We start from the raw sequence: 24,942 nt of genomic DNA, 5'->3' as shown, positions 1-24,942 counted from the left end.
CAGATGTATTAAGCATCTGTATTTGCGCAAAATCACTTAAGATAACTTTGTCGTTAATGGCACTGATTTTATTGACTCATCAATACATGATATATATATATATATATAAAAAATATTTATTTATATATATATTTTAAAGGCCTACCTGTAGGTGGCTGTCTGGAGGGTAATGGTCGGGCGAAGTTGCTTTGCCCTCCACGAGGTTCACTGTAAGTCCCTCTATGAGTGTCAGCTGTCACTGGCGTGCTCCAAGTGGATCCACGACCACCCTCACGACGAGGGTAGTTACCTAAAACAAACAAATTATTTTAAATAATGTGTCATGGATTCCATCAGCCACATATAGGAGTAGTACGGAGTATATATGTGCTAAGTCAAACATATGTGTACCAGCAAGCAGAACACTCTTGGGGGCTGGTGGAGTGAAGAAGCGGGTGTGACTCTGGAAGCCCCTCCCTCTGTTTCCTCCAGTAAACAAGCCTCTAGTCGGTGGCTTGGCTCCTCCTCCTTTTGGTGGGCGTTTGGGCAGGGCTAGGTCAGTGGGCTGACCCACGTCCTTGTATTCTGCAGCAAGGAAATCATCTACATGCATGGATGGAGGCCGACTGGTGTTCTGCTTGCGCTGACGGAAAATGTCATGCGGTCGAGAGAGCTGGCCAAACGCACCACGCCCCCGACCCCGAGGGGCTGCCATGAAATGAGCTCGTTTCGCAGGCTGCACATAGTCTGAATTCCCACTGCAAATGAAGAAAATGATTTGTAGCTATATACATTCAAGGTAAAGTAGTAATCTCTGACTAGAATGGTACAACACGTTGTGTACCTGGACGTGATGAAGGTCTCATGTTTGTGTTTGCCCAGTCTGAAGCCTTTGGGTGGTTTGCTGTGTCCTGGGGAAGCGGGTTCACTGAGGAACGAACGTTCTAACTCCGCCTTCAGGTCCAAGTCTGGGCAACACTGCTGGGCCAGTGCAACTAGGTCTACTTTCACCTGCAACACATACATTAACAATTCTCACATGAACAACTTCACGTAACATAAGCAATTAATACTTTTAGAATTCATTTATAATCCAGACTCAACAAAATGAACAGACTCCATAATGAATAATGATTCTAAAACTTCTGTAAACAAGGAAAACAAAAATGTGTTACCTTAAAATTTTTAGTTTTTGTTTGATCATATATTTAAATCACAAATACATTTATTGTTCCTGCAAACACACGTCGGTCTCACCATGTCAACATCTGTCTCCATCTCATCTGACTGGAATGGAGAGAACCAGAGGGCCTTTAACTGCTCATCCAGAACATCCGAGAGTACAAAAACCGTCCTCAAACATTATATGGTTTTTATTCTTTTATTTCAGTCTTAGCTTTATTTATTTTTTTAGTACATCAGGTTTAACTAAATGAAAATGAGACTACTAGTTGAAATAAGTTTAATTTTTTTATATTTTTATTTCAGTTAGTTTATTTCAAGTAACAAATTTTTTTTAACGGTTTTAGTTAACTACAAAACCCTGGTCACACACATAATTACTCTCTGTGTCTGTACTACCTGTGGTTGAACTGTGTCTGGAGGGGCTCTGGTGCAGGTAGAGTGGGCTCCGTTTCAGGCTCTGCATTAGCTGGGGCATCTCCAGAACTTTCAATAATCTGTCGCAGTCCAGCCACATTCTCGAGCAGAGTCTCTAAAGACTCATCCTCCTTACAGAGCTTCTGCACAAATGGGAAAATGAGAGAGAAGGTCAGGCTATAGGGCACAGCTTAATTATGATATATAACCTAAGCTGCCACATGTACCATAATGTGTTTCTCCAGTTCTGATAACGGATGCTCCCCCGAGTCCTCCTTCCACTGCAGCAGCTGCTTCATGTCACTTACACTAAGAGCCAAAGAGCGACTGTCTATGTCTTCATCCTATGTAGCATAAAGAATATGCATTAGCATATACATGCATACATGCACAAAAAAAAGCACTGATTCTGTTGTTGGCCTACCATATTTTCACTGTTCACAATCTGTCTCAAAAAGTCAAAGAGGGCTGAAAGGAGCTCAGTTAACTCTTTGTTAAAGGATATGGTTTCCCGGCGGATCAGAGAGGAAATGGCCGAGCTGTTTCTCTTCAGAGAGCTGCAACACAAACACAAGAATCTTTCATTTTGCTGTAAAGAAGGGTAGGGATGCTCCGATAATTATTGGAGCATCCAGATTAACCAACAGATAGAAATTCCTATATTTTATCTAAATAAAAAATAAAACACTAAAAAATAAACTAAATTATTTTACATTCTACAGGTGAATTTAGGCCTTAATATTATAATGTAAAGTAAAATAAAATGGATATTGATTAAGATTAAAAAATAAAAAAAAAAGATTATATTTATCTGCTAAAAAATTATTTAAAAGTAAAAATAGGATTTAAAAAAAGATTACATTTAACTGTGTTCAAAAATTATTTTACACAAATGTAAAAACAAATACACTGTGCACCCTTAAATAAGCAAAATGCCATCAAACGCATTGTGATACCTTTTCAGGTGATAGAGACCGTAGTCGTGCTCAGTGAGAAACATCATGGTTCGCAGACATGTGAGCTGGAGCGTGTAGCTGCTGTGTGTATTTCCTAACACTTCCAGCATCCCGTCACATATGCACGTCATCATGTCTCTGGTCGGTAGTGCGTTGGCCAGCTGCTCTGCCTCAGACACTGAGGCTTCACCCGAGCCGCTCACAACCAGTGACACATCCTGGTCACACAGTGACTGAAGGATGGAAGCTGTCAATTCAGCGTTCTGCTGTGCTGACAGCGCAGCATCTGCAGGTAGGACAAGCATGGCAACCAGCGAGGGAAAAAGGTCTGACAGTTTGTCCTCCACTTTCCCATCACAGCGGCCCTCATTGCGTGCAGATCCACCCAGTAGAGCCAACATGGCTGATTTGCAAGCCCGTTGAGATGCCAGCGAGTCGAGGAGGGCTAGTAACCTTATCAAGTGTGAGCCAGCTGCCTCCCTAAGCACACAACAAACAGTCCATTTGAGCTGTCTGAAAAATACACACCAGTCAAACTAACCCATTTAAACGTATTTAGGCGTAATCAGTTATCACTACACCTAATCAACTGATTATAATTTTTTATTGAATTATATGTTGGTCATTTAATTAACTGCATATAGCTAAAAAATCCCCCAAATGAAGCCAAAAGCAAGAGTCTTCCAACAAGACGCCCACAGCTGTACTACAGGGAGTCTGCCAGTTATGTAGCACATTTAGCATATTCGAATTACAATTCCAAAATTACGAAATTTAACATAATATAATTTAATTTTTAGAATACTTCATATATTTAAGTAATTCTATTCCAAAATATAAACTACAAATAACTGTATAAAAATTTTTATAACAATTATATTAGAAATATGAGTGCGTGTACAAAAAAAAAGTATACATATTTGTCCTTTTTAAAAATGCTAACATGCTATAATGTGTGCTGCCACACATATTCTTTCCACTCAGTTATGTTATAATAATGAAATGTTGTTATTTTAACAACATATTTTCTTTGTTGTTCTTGTTGTTTCTTTGTCGTTGTTATAACGACAATTATCTCATTAACATTACTTTTTTTTTCTCATAATAATGACATGTCATAAAAACTCTATGTTTTCCCGTTATAGAAAATATTGTTACATTATGTGAGCGTGTCGCCTCGCCACAGTCTTGAGATAAACGAGGATCTGCTCGCTGCTGAAGTTACTGCAGGAGGGATAATAGAAATAGCCTACACTGTTTTAAATGTATTTTAATGTTATTGTTTTTATTGTAGCGTCATGTAGGATTAATCTCCAATCTTTCTACAATATAATGCTATCCAATAATTGCACTCAGACTCGGAGGATATGACTCGTTTAAGATGATCAGATTAAACTAGTTATTTTTGAATAATTGACTCTGGGCTTGGAACATTTATTTATTTGAATGACTGATTTAACACTAAGCAATACGAGCATTTCTGGTCATTTGATTTTCTACTTGAAAAGAGAAATGACAAATGGTTTAATTATTATTATTATTTCGTTTTGTTTGAGAACTGAAAATTAAGCTAGATTTTTCGAATTTTTTGTTTGTGGGTAAAAAAAAAAAAAAGAGATCATGCTTTATTATTTGTTTCACACGCATGGACGGCCCTGAAATGCCACTTTTCAACTCAACCTGTCTTTACTCTCTGTCCCATCACGCAGAATAAGAGTTCATCGAATGTAGCCTCGTTCACATAATGTAACGATATATAATATCTCCTATAAAGGGAAAAACATATGCTTTTAATGACATATGTCGTTATTACGAGAAAAATTGTTGTTTAAACGAGATAATTATGTCGTTTTAACGACATACCTCATTATTATGAGAAAATGTAATTTTAACGAGAAAAAGATGTCATTTTAATGACAAAATCTCGTTATTATGAGAAAATGTCATTTTAATGAGATAATTATGTCGTTTTACCAAAATAACATCTCATTATTACGAAAAAATTTTGTTTTAAATGGAAAAAATTATGTGTGTGTGGCAGCAATGCATCACTGCACAAATGTGTGTTTATGTGTATAAATATAAATATATAATTGTTCTTGAAATCTTATTAAAACAAATCCACAAGCTATGAACAAATTGTCCTTAATGTGATGAATGTGTCTTACTGTTGCATTTCCTCCTGCAGCTGCTCCAGCAATGTCCTCATAACCAGAGTCGCAGTGGGTGCAGCAAGATCACAGAGCTGTATGCACACACGGCGAAGCATGGAGAGTAGCGGCGGACAGCTGCTGACACATACGCACCTCAGCACTTCCTGTAATACTTGAGCCTGAGCATGTAAGTGCACACTCCACAACTTTCGTGTGTTCATTGCAACCCCGACGCCTTGCACGGATAGTGCCTAAGAGAGAAAGAGGGAGATGGAAAGAGTAAATTAAACTATTTTCTATAAATATTTTTTGTTAATTAACAAAACAGTTATAGACGCATACATTTGCTGCCTACGTTTTGAAACCATCCTCATGTTAGTAGTTTTGTCTAAAATTGTCTAGTCAGGCAGCTCACAAGGGTTTGGATCAGAGCTCCTGTATGTGGGATAATCAGCGGCAAGCAGCGACAGGTACTTGTAGCCGCATATGTGTGTTCAGTACCTGAGTGGTCTGCATGGGCAGAGGTAGAGGAAGCAGTTCTGACAGCAGACTAAGGCTGCTGTAGATGTTCTCTGGAGCAGCCAGTATAGAGTTCAGCACTTCCTTCAACATCAGAGACCAGCTGTTTCCAGCCACAGTCTCCTCTGAACCCGTCTCCTGTTCACTAACTGCATGTGTGAATGTTAACAGCATCTCAGTCACGTCTCCCTGAATACGCAGCTCCTCTGCATCCAGCCGACCGGTTGTTGGGGTGGAGCAAAGGATCTTGTGAAGGGCGACACAGACGGAGGGCACACGCACGTCACGAAACTCACAGGTTCCCCCGCACAGCAGCTCTTTCAGCATGGCTTGGATGAGTCTCAGCGAGCAGGAAGCCACTGACAGCATCATGAGTCTCTGCATCAACAAGTCCCTCATCATTGGACCATGTAGTCGCCATGGCAGCAGCAGTAGTGATGTAAGCTTCTGGAGGACTTTAATAAACGTGTCCATGCCCTCTGCACTGAAGAGGGCTATGATGGCCTGGTTCCACTTCAAGTCCTTCTGCTGACCTGCAGATACACAATGAGTCATGTCAGGACACATAAGCTAATATTTTTATTGGTAATAATCAATAGTTTTTAGTAGGGACTTCTATTTCTGAAAATATCACAGTTAGGGGATTTATAATGAGGGGTTCCCTGCATTATTACAGGAAAGCGCATGATTACAGTACTAAGCCGCTGCAACAGTGAAAGTAACAAAAACTTGTAAAATACATTTTAATGGGCATAATTAAGTGTGAAAATAACTGAAGGATATACAGTCAAAGCAACAATTATTCAGAGACCAGATATAATTTTTGACTAGTGGGTGCAGGACACTATAGTTCACTATAGTAATAATTATTATATTATATTGTCAAACTAAAAATTATTCAGGCACCAGATATAATTTTTTATATATTTTTTTTACTAGTGGGTGCAGGACACTAAAGTTCATTTATGTAAGTGAGGATAGCAAAATAAAGTAAACTGTGACAAATTATACCCAAAAATTCAGTAGTCTGAATTTTTATACCCCCAAAAAAACTGATACAAATTTGGGACCAAAAATTATTCAGACTGAGTCTGGGAAAAAAATGGAAGTTCAGGTTTGCATGAACCTAGATGACAGCATGCCCAGGGGCCGGTCGCACCAGCTGGACGTACACCCGGTTGTAAGACTAGGCTGGACGTAAAATGCGCTTTAAGTCGTGTGTAGAATTTATACCCGTTGCACCATCTCGGCGTAGTACTACGTCTGAGACTAAATCTTACACCTAGTCAGAGGTAGGTGTAAAGTGAAAAGTCATGATTTTCTCTGACATTATTCGTTTTTAGGATTCATGTCTGTTAGTTAATTATTACTGCAGACGTGAACTGTAATGTTTATGGTCTTTTCGGGCAGGATAAGCGATATCAATCGCGAAGCTCAGTGTAGGCTACCACACTGTCAACATTGAATACAAAATATATTTCTGTCAAGCATGTAATTATGCAGTAAAATATTACATATGAACTGGGATTATTAAAAGAAACTATTTGACATCTTGCTTGGAAGGACAGTGTAAATGCTTGGAAATATTTCACGTCTTTAATTCCATTCATTATTTGTAGCGTGCCTGGTTTTTAGGATTCGTGTCTGTTAGTTAATTATTACTGCAGACGTGAACTGTAATGTTTATGGTCTTTTCGGGCAGGATAAGTGATATCAATCACGAAGCTCGGTGTAGACTATAGCCTACCACACTGCCGACAGTAATTGAATACAAAATATATTTCTGTACAGCATGTAATAATTATGCAGTAAAACATTACATATGAACTGGGATTATTAAAAGAAACTATTTGACATCTTGCTTGGAAGGACAGTGTAAATGCTTGGAAATATTTCACGTCTTTAATTCCATTCATTATTTGTAGCGTGCCTGCCATTCAATAATCGCAATAAGTTTTGTGCTTTATTACTTTTAATCAGAAATAAATGATCAGCTTTCAAATTCTGTCAATTTTATCACAAAATACAAACTATAAACGTGTTTTTTTTAAGACGCCAGTAAAACACAAAATGTCACGTAAAGTCACATATACCTCAGGAAAGACATTCATTGTACATAAACTTGATAGTCAGCTATAAAATAATAACTCTAGAGAGAGGCATTGTATTACATTTATTATATTTTACTTAACCTTGATTAAATCTGCCATGGGAGTGTGCAGGGAGACTTCAGATATAAAAACGCTTTGTAGCCATTGCGGCGTGAACGTCGTCTCAGCTATATCTATAACTGCGGGAGAATGTGCTGGCATGGACGCGCATTGTATACGCCGGGCGTAGTTGTGCATGATCGTAGTTTCAGTTGGTGCAACAGGTATAAATATTTATCATAAAGCTGGACGTCGCAGAGCCCAGCATGGGGCTTACACCCAACTTTTTTTACGTCTAGCTGGTGCAACCAGCCCCAGGAGACTACAGGCTGTCATTAAGCCTAAGGGTTGCCCGACTAAGTATTGATAGTTGTGTAAATACTGTCATACTAACAGCTGTCTGAATAATTTTTGGTTGATTGTAATCCATTACATACCTTTCTATCAAAGTTATCTAATATTATCAAGCTGAATTTGTTCTGACAGTTTAACTCTGAGTTCTTGTCATATGTTATTACCATTTTCTAAACTATAGCGAATAAACTGTGATAATGTGAGAAATGTTGAAGGTGTCTGAATATATTTTGGTTTGACTATCTATTTGATAAATGAGGTTAACCAACTAACACTATACATACTCTTGGTTTCTGTACCCAATATTTAAAAAATTTACAAATGCAATAAAATATCGGTATCGATACTCGGCAAGTATTGGTATCAGCAAGTACCAAAAATAAAAGTATCGGTATCAGGCGAGTACTGGAAAAAGTGGTATTGGTGCATCCCTAATTTTTAGCAGTTGATACCAGTACTAATTTGAGAGAATGCAGCAAAGCAAATATGCTACTGAACTTTTTTTTTTAATTCATTTAAATATTTTTTAACATTTTAAAATAGCTTTAATTTATTTTTCTCAAAACATAAATTACAGGTTTTATTTATATTAAATAAATACATAGTAAAGAACCAAGAAATAAAGAAAAAAATATATATTTCTCTTGTAAATATTTATGTTGGATTAATTTTAACAATATAATAAACAGTGAGTAATGTTAGGTGCATTTATACTGCAAAGCCTAGATAGATAGCTAGATAGATCTGATATTTTGACATTTAATTTGTCTTTTTTGTCTGTTTAGTATCTAGTTAAGACAAGCAAAGTTAAAAAGTAAGGCTTATAGTATGTTTGCATGTACCTGGCACAGTAGTTGGAGGGCAGGCAACGTGGCACAATACTCTGAGAGCAGTTACAAGACCCACCCCATCTGCTGTCATCAAGTTCTCCAGATTCTGACAAAAGAAACAGCAAAACTTAGATGCAACACCATAATAATACATGATGTCTATATCAAGGTGTGACCCAATCCTACAAAAATGGCATTTGAGCATACAGTTTACAGTTTAATTTAAGTTTATTGCCACATCAGCTTCACGTGGGACAGGAATGTATTGTTTTATATAAACTGTGTTCTATTGAATAATATAGTGATCACTGAGACTTCACAAACAAACTGCTTGGTTCATATAATAATTATTATCAGTTATCAGGTAAACATTTGCTTTAGAAAGAGATATATATATATATATATATATATATATATGGGCAGGTTTCACTCTTCTTATTGCAGGTCAAGTCCAAATTGATACATAACTTTTTCATACTCCAAGGTGGAACTGGACAAAGGAGATTCTGGTTTAGGAGGTCAAGGTTTTTATGGCCAAATTTTTTTTATATGTGGTCTGATTCGCATTCCAAAGGGTGTAATATAGCTAGGTCTGGCTTCATATAGATGCATATATTGTGGGGTAAAGACAGAATTATAAGCTGGATTGTGTAAATTTGTCTTTATCTTAATTGCATATTGAAGTAATAATTTCAAGCGTCTGAACTGAAGAGAGGTTTCATTTGCTTCTGTGTATAGGCTTTGTACTGGAGAGGTCCTGAAAGCTCCTTAGGCAAGTCACAATCCTTGGGTTTTGAGCATATGAGTGTTTTGTTTTATAGCTAACTGTAAGAGATCATCAAAGTGGGTTCTTATTCTTGTTGAAACTTGAACCATCAGTGACCTAATTTCTTGATCAATGCCTAACACAAAAGGCATACATGTTGTAACTTATCCTCTGTAATCTTAAACCCTCTAAAATGTGGTTATGTGGTTGATAACCTCACCTGCTTTATGCAGTCAATAAGCGTAGGAATGCCACTGATATCAAAATGCAATTTTTCAAGTGGCTCCAACCACTTAGACAGCTCTGAAAAACACATTTAATCATAGAGGTCAGATGTGAAAGCACTTACGTTTACAAAAATTATAAAATGGCTTTTAAGGCCTTGGAAAAAAAACTTGCTTCTTAATAGATCATAGGACTGGTGGTTTGGCTGAGATTGAAGTGTTTGGTGGGCTGCAAAAGAATAGTAGGCTAACCTTGAAGCTTGGCATTGTTTTCATCAGCTTTGCAAACATTAAGTAATGGAGCAGCATAGTGCTCCATCATCCGGAGATCACCTGACGTCTGAATCACCAGCAGTACAAGCATACAGGCATAGTTATATGTAACAGACTTCCTTGCTTTTCCTTCCCTGTAAGAGAGAGTGAGAGGAAGACCGCAAGAGAACGAGAGAGAGAGAACAAGTCATTTAAGAACATAGAGTACATTTAAATGAAAATGACTATGGAGCGCCTCAGGGTTCTATATTTGGCCAATTTGCATTTACTAACATCCTATCTACATGGTGTCAAGAAACATTCGACACAAATTCTATAATATTCTTATTTGCCATTAAATAGATTGTCAAAATATACTCTCTGACAGATCAGACATTTTTAAAACCCTGTTTATGTACAACAGGTGTATTAGCATATTCTCACCCTTGGCCCTCTTTGGCATGGAACTCTACCAGGTTGACCAGACAGCTGAGGTTATTATCCAAGCTAAAAGCATGCGCGACAGCATTTCGGCCTGTGCTGCTAAAGCTAATGAGATACAGGCTGTAAAGGGTTGCCAAAACATCTGGATTATCGCCATCTTCAAGTTCTGCCCCGTTCAGCTCAGCAACACCCTGGAGTGCATGTAGAGTCTGCATAAGCCACACCCAAAAACCATCATCCATGGAACCCTCTCCACCGGCAGGAGTATCTTCACCCTCACCCTCTGAAAGGGGCGTCAGCGGAGCCAAGTGAGAGGGTGGAGTCAGGTGAGTAAGGGGTGTGAGGAGACGAAGCAGCAAATTGGTGGTTTCGTGTTGGCTAAGGAGAAAGAGGAGACCCTGCTGAGACTGTGACAGGAAACGCATCAGTTCTCTGAGAGCCTGCAGGACTCCGATGTTGGCACATGTAGCCGGATACGACAGGAGGCTATTTCATGGCAAAGATTATACATTAGAAAAACAATATAGTAGTACAAAATACAATACAAAAAAAAATCAATTATAAATCAAGGTATTGCACATCAAATTCTACAAAAGATTCTTTAAATTTACTTTAGAAAGAAATTGTAAAAGTTATTCTGGGTCCATCTTATAAAACAAGTCCTTAAGACTTTGTCCTGATAATAATATCTCATGACATTAAATATTGGGCAGACCAAAGGCACATGTTTCACCATCAAGTGAGTCCTGCAATATTGACATTTTGGTTCTTCTTCACCTATCAATAAATGTCCATGAGTTCATCTACAGTAGTATGTCCAATACGTATGTCATGCTTGGATTTAAAAGAATAAATATATATTTTTCCTACAACTGAATTTATTTTAAAAAGTTTGTTATTTTGACATTCTTTCCATTCTACTTGCCATTTCTCCAATATGTATCTGTTGATTACTGGCTTCACATAACCCTCTCCACCGGCAGGAGTATCTTCACCCTCACCCTCTGAAAGGGGCGTCAGCGGAGCCAAGTGAGAGGGTGGAGTCAGGTGAGTAAGGGGTGTGAGGAGACGAAGCAGCAAATTGGTGGTTTCGTGTTGGCTAAGGAGAAAGAGGAGACCCTGCTGAGACTGTGACAGGAAACGCATCAGTTCTCTGAGAGCCTGCAGGACTCCGATGTTGGCACATGTAGCCGGATACGACAGGACAACTGCCAGGGATTCCAGAAGGTGACAAGCATGCATGTATCTGTAAAAAAATAAAATGCAATAATTAAAGAGATGCTAAATATTTGAACAAAAAGGGTAAATAATATAGATCTCCATATAATAACTTTACTAATATATATATATAGTTCTTCTATAATACAGTCCTCCACATTGACAACTGATATATTAAAAATTATTATATTTAAACTAAATATTAATTAATATTGACCATACATAATAGGAACCACAAATTGTCATCGCAAATAAACAAGGCATCAGTTTTGTAGCCATATGGTACTGACCTGTACAATGTTGGATAGGGATCATCGCGTTCTGGTGGCCCAGTGATCCGGGCATTGGTGGGAAAAGCTTTCCCAGGAGGCTGTACCATACAGTGAGGTGCCCTGATAATAATATCTCATGACATTAAATATTGGGCAGACCAAAGGCACATGTTTCACCATCAAGTGAGTCCTGCAATATTGACATTTTGGTTCTTCTTCACCTATCAATAAATGTCCATGAGTTCATCTACAGTAGTATGTCCAATACGTATGTCATGCTTGGATTTAAAAGAATAAATATATATTTTTCCTACAACTGAATTTATTTTAAAAAGTTTGTTATTTTGACATTCTTTCCATTCTACTTGCCATTTCTCCAATATGTATCTGTTGATTACTGGCTTCACATCAGAAGGCGGGATTTGGCATTCATTTACATTATCTGTAAGAGATTGTTTTGCAGCTTGTTTGTTTCCAATAATTCCACTACGTCCTGGAATCCAGCAGAAAAAATGTCATAATTGAGTCTCCGCAACTGATTTGCTTTGATGAATATGTCAACAATTATTGGATGACTTGTTTTCAAAGACTCCAGTGCTTGCAAACAGGATTTTGAGTCAGTGAACACTATGAAGTTTCTTTATTTACATTTTCAATATGATCCGGAGCAAGTAATAGCGCTTGGGCTTCTGCTGTAAAGATGGAACAGTAGTCTGGGATACGAAAGCCGTAATGTTGATGACCACTTACTATTGCTGCAGATACATGGTTATCGATTTTTGATCCATCAGTGTATATAGGATTATGACTGGGGAAAAAAGCTTCTTATGTCAAAAACATGTTGACTAAACAAGGCATCAGTTTTGTAGCCATATGGTACTGACCTGTACAATGTTGGATAGGGATCATCGCGTTCTGGTGGCCCAGTGATCCGGGCATTGGTGGGAAAAGCTTTCCCAGGAGGCTGTACCATACAGTGAGGTGCTGTCTCCAGCAGGTGGAGCAGTTCTTCCAGGAGACCTTGCAGCCTTTCCAGGTCACCTTCTGACAAAGAGGCAGATTCCAGCAAGATTCCAGCAATGTCCACTGGGCTTTCCCGCTCTACCTCATGGGTTTCCCTCTCTCTCTCATTTCCTTCCCTCTCATTGCTTTCTCGTTCTCTCTCGCTCTCACTACCCTCTCGCTCACCAACCTCCCCCACTGTGGAATGGCTTTCAGCCCAAATGCTGGCTGTCCTCTGCAGGTCAGTCAAAACCTCATAAAAATGTCCCTTATGTAAAATGGCTGCGCCTGCTGTTGCGACACGCACAGTCTGGTCCAATAGAAACAAATCCAGCAGACGCTGGTACCCACTTTTTCCATCATTGTCATGGTGACGGTCTCTGAGCAGGGCCTCGATACCCTGTGGCTCACTGATGATGCTGTCGAGGGAACGCAGCACGTTGAGTTTCAGAGTGGATGAAACGTGTTCTGCAAACAGCAAGCCTAGGAGGCTGCCAACAATCCCTTTCTCCAGCAGATTCTGCACAGCCTGGGCACCACAGTCGGCCAAGGCAGAGGCCAGTTTGGTTCCAGCTTTGAGCTGGCGTAAGTTCAGCGCTATGGGCTGTGCCAGGGCAAAGTCCAAATTAACAGCTTCACAGCTCCAGTCGACCAACTGCTTCAACTTCTCACAAAGCCCATCAGGGTCCTTAATAGACAGGAAGCTCATCCCTTTTAGTAGAAAGGCAGGGATCTCCTCTAAGGCAGTTACCCAGCCTGCCCCTCGCTCTGCCCCCTGCCCCTCTCCCCAAGCATCCAACAGTTCTGAGAGTTTAGCTGCAGACTCCGCCCACACGGAGCTTGAGTCCTGGATGTCTACCGTTTTAAGGTGTTTTAGCTCCGCATTATAGCGGGTGATGTGTGGAGGCGTGAAGTGCTGGAGGGGTCGGAGTTCACGCTCGTATGGATCATACTGAACAGTCGGTAGTGATGCAAGATCCTCAGATGTATAGTCCAGGTCAAAGGCAGGCAGCTTGAAAGCCCCACTCTCCAAATCCTCCTCATCACTGGATATCTGCTCATATCCATCATCACCTGCATATAAAAACAGAACACTTCACACACAGAAAACAGAACATCTGATACATTGTTACTGGCTCAGCAAATCAAGCAAGTTCAGTCTTGACCTCAAACTCTGTTGAAATGTTTAATTAAGTTGGGCGTCTTTGCAAATCAGAGTATAAACAAGACTACATTGGTTCTTTTGTTGATTTTCTCTTTTCATTAAGGGCCAATATTTGCAAATGGCAATTGTTTACCCTATATGAGAATATTAGGGCTGTCAATAGATTAACATTTTTAATCTATAAATAATACAATTTTCTGACGATGCAACAATGACCCGATTAGGCAAGTGACAATTCTGTCAACTGTCCCGAAATGCGAGTGAAAGTCTTGTATCGCAGCGTGCAGCGGCTCTTGTAGCGCAGACAAGATGTGCCGATGTGAAGCCGTTTGAAGAGAAAGTCAAAGGGAGAAGACGCGTACAGCTGAATCACTCACGCTGTTTTCAAATGACTGATTTGATCAGTCTGTGTGGACTGGACTCAGTCTGTAGGTTTGATTATTTACTCATCAAACCTACATGCTATAGGCTATTGAATAAATGTGTGAATATCCATCATTTTAAAGTCAAAAGCTGCGGGAATGAGTAAAACTATGCGATATAGCCTATGCGCAATCCCGCACCGAAATTCAGGACCTGATTAAACACAATTCTATTATACAGAGTTTTGTGAAATAGATTTCAATGACTTTTCCAAAACTTTCTGGGTTTATTTATTTTTCCAAAACTTTTCCAGGCCTGGAAATTGGTGTTTTAAAATTCCATGACTTTTCCAGGTTTTTCATGACCGTACGAACCCTGACATGGAGATGCCAAAAAAATCCTAAACCAACTGCTTGTTGACTGCATATATCTACTACAGTACACGGATCCATTCAGTATAACTAAACAGCAACATAAACATGACAAATCAAAACATTATCGTGAATGTGTGTGGAAACAACGTGAATGTACGGAGATGTCTGTGCCTGTGCATAAATACTCATACACGCATTATTATAACGGACTCACGCGTGCTTACTGTACGACTCCTGTACGCCACCGCAATCGTCTTAACCTTGATTGCAGTCTTCATTCATCAAAACCTTACTAGCGAGACTGGTTATCCAGTCGAGAAAACGTTTGCGTCTCATCTAGCCATACAGCGGTGGGATGTATTGACAATCCGTTCAGTTTGTACTTCTCACAGCGCGTGTGACGTGTGAGGGCTCGCACTCTTCAGCCTCCGTGTTACCCTAGCGCCATTTTGGATTATATCCGCTGGACGTAAACAGCGTATGCTGTTCTGTGTCAGCTGCGTCACACCGGATATGTTTCCTACGTTGCTGTGATTTGATCTGAATGAAAACAACGTATCCGCATGGATAAGTAAAAATAAGTAAATAAATAATATTTTTTTCCCAGAGCACCTGGTTTATTCACCCTCACAGCACTGCAACTCCTCACCTTCTCCATCTTCATCCGTCACTTCATCACCCACTTCATCTTCTTCATCATCTTCCACGCCCTCGCTTCCCTCGGACTGCACATCCTCATCCTCCTCATCATCAGCCGGACCCTCGTCATCCTCCTCCTCTGCGTCCGAGAAATTCTCATCAGCAGGAAGAGACCCTCGTTCAGGTGAGACAGGCTCCAGGTAATCATCACCTTTTTCTGTGTTCTCCACCTTTACTAGACCTAAAGCACAGACAATACAGCGACGTTACAATACAGTGCTTGGAACTACTTTTTCAGTTTAAGAAATGCAATAATAAATTTAATAATAATAATAATTAATGCTAAATAATATATAATTGAGGTCGCATTGAAAAACTGGAATTATTTAAACAATATTAAAATAAATATTGTGACAAATTAATAAATAATAAGATTCTCTGAAAATTACAATTTTTAATTTCTCTCAAATTATTATGCTAATAATATTTGAATATATGGTTTTTAATTAAATAAGGAAAACTATATATAATACTTAATCTTTTCCACACAGACATACATTGACCAGGTGCAGGTAGTGCCTCCTCGTCATCATCGTCTGGAGGTGGTGGTCCTGGTGGGGTCCGTGGCCCTCTGGGTTGTGGTCTGGGTGGGCTGCCGTTAAACTGTTCTTCATTCTCCCACTCTGCAATAGATTGACGCACTCGCATTTAATGTTTCACATGACATAACATTATATATTTGTGTATATAATGTTTGTGCTGACCAGGCTTAATGATCCTCTTGGATCCCAGCTGCTGCTGTTGGGGCAGAGGGGGAGGAGGAGGTGGCGGAGAGTCCCGCTCGTGGCTGTGGGGGCGCTCTGCTGTGCCATACACTGCCAACGTCAGGCATGTGTACCATCCACGCAGGACCAACCCATCTGTGTTTATCTTCAATAACACAAAGACAAAATTAAAATTAGGACATGGCCTGAGACTCTGAGAGGGGAGGAGCAGAAAACTCACTCAGTCCAAAACAAATGAAGGCTGATTTGTTTACAAGTCACGTGAGTGCAGGAGCTGACAGTTTTAGTCATTGCAGAGGCATGTGAAAATACATTGTGGATTTGGGAAAATGCTTTTCAAGTATTCATAGAGCTGAGTAAAGCTGCTGTCAGCAGTTTTGGAGAAACCACAAACATATTGGTGCATATGTGTGAGCTTTACACAGAAATATGATGCTGGGCTGAAACAAGGGGGTCTCTTACCTTCCCGTTAGGCCTGAAGATGATTGATTTGTTCTCATCGTACTCAAGGCTAGTGTGAAACAAACACCAACATCAGTGATTTAAACAATCAAAAGAGTACATGCATCTATTCAGCTATAGATTTGTGAGACAGCGCACTGTATTTCTCGTTGAGCCTGTCCAACACAGGTGTGCATGCGTATGTGTGTGTATGTGTGAGTTTCTTTAGTACCTGCCCAGCCTGTCAAACACCGGGGCGTTGGGTTTGGACACATTGTTGAAGAACAGGTCCAACTGGAATGCGTGAGGGGCCGTTTCCCTGAAGATTCACAGGAAGGGGCATTGTAACCGTCAAAATTCAAACCTGAAACCCCTATTTGCCATCAGCAGCCACTTTTGGTCTAATCAAATTTCATGTAAATCGGTTAGCCTGCAGGAATCGTTTTAAATATCCCTCTTTTTCAGTACAAATTTATTGTTAAATATTCAACATGATAATTTTAAAAGGATAGAATGAAAAATAGTTTTATATAGTCTGTCCTATAAAAACAAACTTCCCTTTTCTCTCATTGTTCTCTTAACAGGTATGGAGACAAGAAGGATGAGGGATGAGATCATGGGAAAAGCTGAGAGTGGTCAGAGAATAGGGGGTGTGGTGGATCTGTTTTTAAAGAAGGAACAATAGCGACCACAGAAACCTTTTCCAATTTCCTCAAATGTCCTCCAGCCACTTCACTGAGGATACCACAGTATTACTCATGTCCTATTGTGCACAACAGAAGCACTAGGACAGGTTGTACACACTTTAAACATTGTAGAAGCGCTGTTAACTGTCATAAAATGTGTAGTGAAAATTAGGGATGCACAAAATGACATCTTTTCAATCAGTGGGTAGTCTGAATGTGATATATACACTACAGTTTGAAAAGTTTTTTTTGTTTGAAAGAAATTAATACTTTTACTCAGCAAGGATGCATTAAATTGTTCAAAAGTGACAGTGAAGACATTTATAATGTTATAAAATATTTTTTAACTCAAATTAATTCTGTTCATTTTAACCTTCTATTTTTAAAGAATTCTGAAAACAGCACTAAAAATATACAAAAAAAAAAAAATGGCACTAAAAAATATAAACTGCTAGAAATAAAAAGCTGCCTTCTCTAAATGACTAGTTGGTTGTTGGATGACCAGTGAACCATCCTAACCCAAGAATGGTTATGTAATGTGGATGGCACATACCAATACATAGTGTCTATGTAGCGGGATTCAGTAGTAGTTGTGCGATTCTTTAGAGACCATTTGATTTCTCGCTGTACTTTTAGACAAGACACTGAGTGTGTGTGTGTGTGTGTGTGAGTGTTTCCTCACCCAAATGCTCTGCTGTCAGGCAAGTTGCTGTGTGCTTTGATGCCAGGGGGAATAACTCGCACTTCTGTGATCAAGACACCGTAAGGAAACCGCACAACATCCACATTTGTCAACTTGTAAGAAGACAGACACAGAAAAATGTTACGAAGCTTACTTATCAAGACAAGAATAAATGTTATCACAGACAGACTGATACAAGGGCCAGATTTCTCATACAAATCAATCAATCTGGAACCCTGACTGAGCAGCCAACCAGAAAAACAGTCCGGCTTATTCATCTGTTAAAGTCTTGGAATTAAGATTCCTATGGTTCAAGGTATTTGGAAACACAAAAGCATTCTCTGAAGTTCTTATTGAATCTAAAAATGGTTGAATGGTGTATATAGTCCTTTCCTCAACAAACTGTCATAGGGCAACAGGCCTGTCCAACCTGTTTCTACAGAGCTGTTGGAATACACCTGTGGGGTGGCAGATCACTGCAACAATACAAAAGCACTCACCAACCACATAGGCTACAAACTACACACCCTAACAAGACAAATTCCAGGACAAGAGATCTGTTTCCAGCCTTCACTAACAGGATACTATGTAAAACACTGGAATAAGGAGAAATGCATGTGAAGAGATTCTCAGATTTTTTAAAAAAACACACAATCACAGTTGCCTCTCAACCTAAGATCTTAGTATAAAAAAACAGCACTGAATCAAAGATTTGTATGCCTTGTGGTACTCTTTATTTCAACTTTGTGACTGATTTGTTAGCAATCTAAAAAAAGATTAGCCATATTCCGGCCTAGGATCAGGCCGTTTGATTTTTTTATTATTTTTTTTTTTTTATTTCTGTGAGATTTACAATGTACTATGATAAAATAGTTGTGAGGTCATACTCTCTGTGAAAATGCAATTATTTTCAGATGGGTATAACTATTGGAAGTAATTTAAGATTATTTTAATCCATGCCAAGTAATCAGTTAAGAACTAAAATTAGCTTTTTATAGTTACTCAATTCTATTTTGCAATTTTGTAAGCTTATGAGGCTGTATCTCTCATACGTTGAGCACATTTATTTAGACAGATGAATGTACCGAATTGATGTGCTGTCAACATTTAGTCATGATTACAAGTTTCCACTTGCTCTTGAGCTAAATTTCTGGAAGATACGATGATCAGACAACTCTCAACAAACAAAGCTGATAAATCAGAAGTGACTGATCATGAAAAGCACAGCAGAAACAATCAGGCTGACTAAGAAATGACATTTAGCATTACACCACATGCATATCAATGAATCCCCTGTAGTGCCATCTCCTGTTGTGCTCTTACATCACAATTTAAAACGGTTTTCACTTGTAAATGGTGCTTGATCAGTGCATATTTCTCTCCTGATTCAGAATAGACAACCTTTTCACTGAAGAAAGTAATATTATGGATGGACGACTTGTATTTAAGCTGGAAGCAACAATTTGAAGTTTTAATGATTAATCTGTTAATTACTAACATGCAGCTTTTCACTTAACTGGAGTCGTGTGAATTACTTGTGGATTATTGTGATGCATTTATCAGCTTTTTGAACTCTCATTCTGGCGGCACCCATTCACTGTATAGAGCAGGATTGTCAAACTCAATTTCTGGAGGGCCGTAGCCCTGCAGAGTTTTGTTCCATTATTTAAACAATATTAAAATAAATATTGTGACAAATTAATAAATAATAAGATTCTCTGAAAATTACAATTTTTAATTTCTCTCAAATTATTATGCTAATAATATTTGAATATATGGTTTTTAATTAAATAAGGAAAACTATATATAATACTTAATCTTTTCCACACAGACATACATTGACCAGGTGCAGGTAGTGCCTCCTCGTCATCATCGTCTGGAGGTGGTGGTCCTGGTGGGGTCCGTGGCCCTCTGGGTTGTGGTCTGGGTGGGCTGCCGTTAAACTGTTCTTCATTCTCCCACTCTGCAATAGATTGACGCACTCGCATTTAATGTTTCACATGACATAACATTATATATTTGTGTATATAATGTTTGTGCTGACCAGGCTTAATGATCCTCTTGGATCCCAGCTGCTGCTGTTGGGGCAGAGGGGGAGGAGGAGGTGGCGGAGAGTCCCGCTCGTGGCTGTGGGGGCGCTCTGCTGTGCCATACACTGCCAACGTCAGGCATGTGTACCATCCACGCAGGACCAACCCATCTGTGTTTATCTTCAATAACACAAAGACAAAATTAAAATTAGGACATGGCCTGAGACTCTGAGAGGGGAGGAGCAGAAAACTCACTCAGTCCAAAACAAATGAAGGCTGATTTGTTTACAAGTCACGTGAGTGCAGGAGCTGACAGTTTTAGTCATTGCAGAGGCATGTGAAAATACATTGTGGATTTGGGAAAATGCTTTTCAAGTATTCATAGAGCTGAGTAAAGCTGCTGTCAGCAGTTTTGGAGAAACCACAAACATATTGGTGCATATGTGTGAGCTTTACACAGAAATATGATGCTGGGCTGAAACAAGGGGGTCTCTTACCTTCCCGTTAGGCCTGAAGATGATTGATTTGTTCTCATCGTACTCAAGGCTAGTGTGAAACAAACACCAACATCAGTGATTTAAACAATCAAAAGAGTACATGCATCTATTCAGCTATAGATTTGTGAGACAGCGCACTGTATTTCTCGTTGAGCCTGTCCAACACAGGTGTGCATGCGTATGTGTGTGTATGTGTGAGTTTCTTTAGTACCTGCCCAGCCTGTCAAACACCGGGGCGTTGGGTTTGGACACATTGTTGAAGAACAGGTCCAACTGGAATGCGTGAGGGGCCGTTTCCCTGAAGATTCACAGGAAGGGGCATTGTAACCGTCAAAATTCAAACCTGAAACCCCTATTTGCCATCAGCAGCCACTTTTGGTCTAATCAAATTTCATGTAAATCGGTTAGCCTGCAGGAATCGTTTTAAATATCCCTCTTTTTCAGTACAAATTTATTGTTAAATATTCAACATGATAATTTTAAAAGGATAGAATGAAAAATAGTTTTATATAGTCTGTCCTATAAAAACAAACTTCCCTTTTCTCTCATTGTTCTCTTAACAGGTATGGAGACAAGAAGGATGAGGGATGAGATCATGGGAAAAGCTGAGAGTGGTCAGAGAATAGGGGGTGTGGTGGATCTGTTTTTAAAGAAGGAACAATAGCGACCACAGAAACCTTTTCCAATTTCCTCAAATGTCCTCCAGCCACTTCACTGAGGATACCACAGTATTACTCATGTCCTATTGTGCACAACAGAAGCACTAGGACAGGTTGTACACACTTTAAACATTGTAGAAGCGCTGTTAACTGTCATAAAATGTGTAGTGAAAATTAGGGATGCACAAAATGACATCTTTTCAATCAGTGGGTAGTCTGAATGTGATATATACACTACAGTTTGAAAAGTTTTTTTTGTTTGAAAGAAATTAATACTTTTACTCAGCAAGGATGCATTAAATTGTTCAAAAGTGACAGTGAAGACATTTATAATGTTATAAAATATTTTTTAACTCAAATTAATTCTGTTCATTTTAACCTTCTATTTTTAAAGAATTCTGAAAACAGCACTAAAAATATACAAAAAAAAAAAAATGGCACTAAAAAATATAAACTGCTAGAAATAAAAAGCTGCCTTCTCTAAATGACTAGTTGGTTGTTGGATGACCAGTGAACCATCCTAACCCAAGAATGGTTATGTAATGTGGATGGCACATACCAATACATAGTGTCTATGTAGCGGGATTCAGTAGTAGTTGTGCGATTCTTTAGAGACCATTTGATTTCTCGCTGTACTTTTAGACAAGACACTGAGTGTGTGTGTGTGTGTGTGTGAGTGTTTCCTCACCCAAATGCTCTGCTGTCAGGCAAGTTGCTGTGTGCTTTGATGCCAGGGGGAATAACTCGCACTTCTGTGATCAAGACACCGTAAGGAAACCGCACAACGTCCACATTTGTCAACTTGTAAGAAGACAGACATGGAAAAATGTTACGAAGCTTACTTATCAAGACAAGGATAAATGTTATGACAGATAGACTGATACAAGGGCCAGATTTCTCATACAAATCAATCAATCTGGAACCCTGACTGAGCAGCCAACCAGAAAAACAGTCCGGCTTATTCATCTGTTAAAGTCTTGGAATTAAGATTCCTATGGTTCAAGGTATTTGGAAACACAAAAGCATTCTCTGAAGTTCTTATTGAATCTAAAAATGGTTGAATGGTGTATATAGTCCTTTCCTCAACAAACTGTCATAGGGCAACAGGCCTGTCCAACCTGTTTCTACAGAGCTGTTGGAATACACCTGTGGGGTGGCAGATCACTGCAACAATACAAAAGCACTCACCAACCACATAGGCTACAAACTACACACCCTAACAAGACAAATTCCAGGACAAGAGATCTGTTTCCAGCCTTCACTAACAGGATACTATGTAAAACACTGGAATAAGGAGAAATGCATGTGAAGAGATTCTCAGATTTTTTAAAAAAACACACAATCACAGTTGCCTCTCAACCTAAGATCTTAGTATAAAAAAACAGCACTGAATCAAAGATTTGTATGCCTTGTGGTACTCTTTATTTCAACTTTGTGACTGATTTGTTAGCAATCTAAAAAAAGATTAGCCATATTCCGGCCTAGGATCAGGCCGTTTGATTTTTTTATTATTTTTTTTTTTTTATTTCTGTGAGATTTACAATGTACTATGATAAAATAGTTGTGAGGTCATACTCTCTGTGAAAATGCAATTATTTTCAGATGGGTATAACTATTGGAAGTAATTTAAGATTATTTTAATCCATGCCAAGTAATCAGTTAAGAACTAAAATTAGCTTTTTATAGTTACTCAATTCTATTTTGCAATTTTGTAAGCTTATGAGGCTGTATCTCTCATACGTTGAGCACATTTATTTAGACAGATGAATGTACCGAATTGATGTGCTGTCAACATTTAGTCATGATTACAAGTTTCCACTTGCTCTTTTCTGGAAGTTCTGGAAGATACGATGATCAGACAACTCTCAACAAACAAAGCTGATAAATCAGAAGTGAAAAAGCACAGAAAGCACAGCAGAAACAATCAGGCTGACTAAGAAATGACATTTAGCATTACACCACATGCATATCAATGAATCCCCTGTAGTGCCATCTCCTGTTGTGCTCTTACATCACAATTTAAAACGGTTTTCACTTGTAAATGGTGCTTGATCAGTGCATATTTCTCTCCTGATTCAGAATAGACAACCTTTTCACTGAAGAAAGTAATATTATGGATGGACGACTTGTATTTAAGCTGGAAGCAACAATTTGAAGTTTTAATGATTAATCTGTTAATTACTAACATGCAGCTTTTCACTTAACTGGAGTCGTGTGAATTACTTGTGGATTATTGTGATGCATTTATCAGCTTTTTGAACTCTCATTCTGGCGGCACCCATTCACTGTATAGAGCAGGATTGTCAAACTCAATTTCTGGAGGGCCGTAGCCCTGCAGAGTTTTGTTCCAACCCTGCTCCAACACACATACCATGTAGTTTTCAAATAAGCCTGAAGGACTTGATTAGTTTGATCAGGTGTGTTTAATTAGGGTTGAATCTAAACTCTGCAGGGCTCCGGCCCTCCAGGAATACCCCTGGTATAGAGGATCCACTGGCGAGCAAGAGACACAATGCTAAATTTCTTCAAATCTGATCCAATGAAAGAAAAAAAATCATCTACATCGTGGATGGCTTGAAGGTGATTACATTTTTTAGCAAATTTTCATTTTTTTAATGCTGCTCAATGTGAAAGCACGCAGGTGATGGAGATTTACCGCTGATTACAGAACCGGCTTTACTGATAAGATGCGCGTTAAATATCGCATGCGATTAATCGTGCAGCCCTATTTTTAAGTGAACTATTTCTTTATCAGTACAGAATTTACATTCTCACAGAACAACAAAACTTTCAAACATCCAAGCTGTTAAATAAGAGCTCTAGCTAAACGATACATTAAATATAGGAGGGTTTCTGATTTTTTTATTGACCCCAACTCCACACACTTAACCCCTGGCTACCTCTGTAAAGGTCTATAGATAACAGACAGATCAACTTGTTAACATGCACATGCGATGCTGTCACAAAAACATGAACCATGAGCTCATCTGAGCACCTGGGGCGTAACTGAACAAGCACTGGCTGATACGTTTACCACAATATATGAAAATGTTATTGTCAATAAATAAACGGTTTATCACAGTACATTCTGCTTGTTAATAGCAACTACACATACGCTGTCAACAACAATATAGCCACGAGTTTGCTTGCTCTGGGGAACAACTTACACGTAACGTTAATACAATACCGTCTGGTTTGCTCTGCCATACAACATCTAACTTATAGTAGGTTAACGTAATTGTTTTAAATTTAGAATAACGGGTGTTATTATGAAATGTGAATACTATCTTTAATGAATTTAATATGTATGAATTACTGTGGCAATTAGCAAGCTAACTAACTGTTCACAGGCAGCGCTCAATGCGTTATTGCAATGGAAACTTTAAGAACGAGAGAAAAACATTTTAATGTCTATTAGACTGTAGTCTCTGTAACATGCGGTTAAAAGACACGGGTGAAGATGGAAAACTTCGCAAGCTTACCTCTGCACTTTGATGCTTGAACGTATCTAAAAAGAGCAGCTCCATTGCAGAACCCCCCGCCATCTTTCTTGGTCACATTAGAACTTCCGGTAAAGGAAACACTTCCGGAGTTGAAGGCGTATGTCAGTTGTCGGTTGTGTTGTAGTTTCGGTAGAGTTTAGATATGGATATAGATACAAGCTGTTCTTTTTGTGGTGCCCCTAATGTAACTGATATTCAGATCTTCTGGGATTGTCCTCACACACAGCTATTTTGGATTTAATTTTCTAATCGCAATGTGCTCCCGGGTTTCTCTCTGTTTTTTAAGAATGTAATGTTCGGCTTCTTTAATACTCAAACAGATTAAAATAATGAATAGCCTACTTTATTATTAACCTATACTTCTTGCAAAATTTCATATTCACCGCAGTAAATTCACTCA

The 24,942-nt window shown here is 38.9% G+C and overlaps 1 protein-coding gene across 1 annotated transcript; it reads right to left on the bottom strand.

Moving 5' to 3' along the window:
• Positions 1-8: 8 nt before the first annotated feature.
• Positions 9-24,634, bottom strand: LOC107657606 (protein virilizer homolog). The gene is made up of 30 exons (XM_016445760.1): positions 24,522-24,634; positions 21,728-21,840; positions 20,592-20,678; positions 20,381-20,429; positions 19,898-20,063; positions 19,691-19,816; positions 18,439-18,449; positions 17,854-17,966; positions 16,718-16,804; positions 16,507-16,555; positions 16,024-16,189; positions 15,817-15,942; positions 15,270-15,500; positions 12,601-13,792; positions 11,152-11,472; positions 10,227-10,712; positions 9,783-9,937; positions 9,527-9,609; positions 8,553-8,646; positions 5,189-5,739; positions 4,703-4,938; positions 2,535-3,014; positions 2,003-2,135; positions 1,806-1,922; positions 1,561-1,721; positions 1,237-1,333; positions 824-990; positions 391-737; positions 146-289; positions 9-16 (listed from the first exon to the last, which is right to left on the bottom strand). Exons 1-30 carry the CDS (start codon positions 24,582-24,584, stop codon positions 9-11), a joined length of 6,159 nt encoding a protein of 2,052 aa, XP_016301246.1. The 5' UTR covers positions 24,585-24,634.
• Between the last annotated feature and the right edge of the window lie 308 nt (positions 24,635-24,942).

This window comes from Sinocyclocheilus anshuiensis, unplaced genomic scaffold (assembly GCF_001515605.1).
Source record: "Sinocyclocheilus anshuiensis isolate Anshui unplaced genomic scaffold, SAMN03320099.WGS_v1.1 scaffold43, whole genome shotgun sequence".
NCBI lineage: Eukaryota > Metazoa > Chordata > Actinopteri > Cypriniformes > Cyprinidae > Sinocyclocheilus > Sinocyclocheilus anshuiensis.
Note: the sequence above shows the minus strand (reverse complement) of the source record. Positions and strands in the feature narration are given on the sequence as shown.

Excerpts from the sequence above, each read along its gene's own strand:
- LOC107657606 (XM_016445760.1), bottom strand. The coding sequence starts at position 24,584 with ATGGCGGGGGGTTCTGCAATGGAGCTGCTCTTTTTAGATACGTTCAAG. Across the intron at positions 1,334-1,560 it reads CAGACACAGTTCAACCACAG|GACGGTTTTTGTACTCTCGG; the intron begins GTAGTACAGACA and ends ATAATGTTTGAG. Across the intron at positions 738-823 it reads GAGACCTTCATCACGTCCAG|TGGGAATTCAGACTATGTGC; the intron begins GTACACAACGTG and ends CTTCATTTGCAG.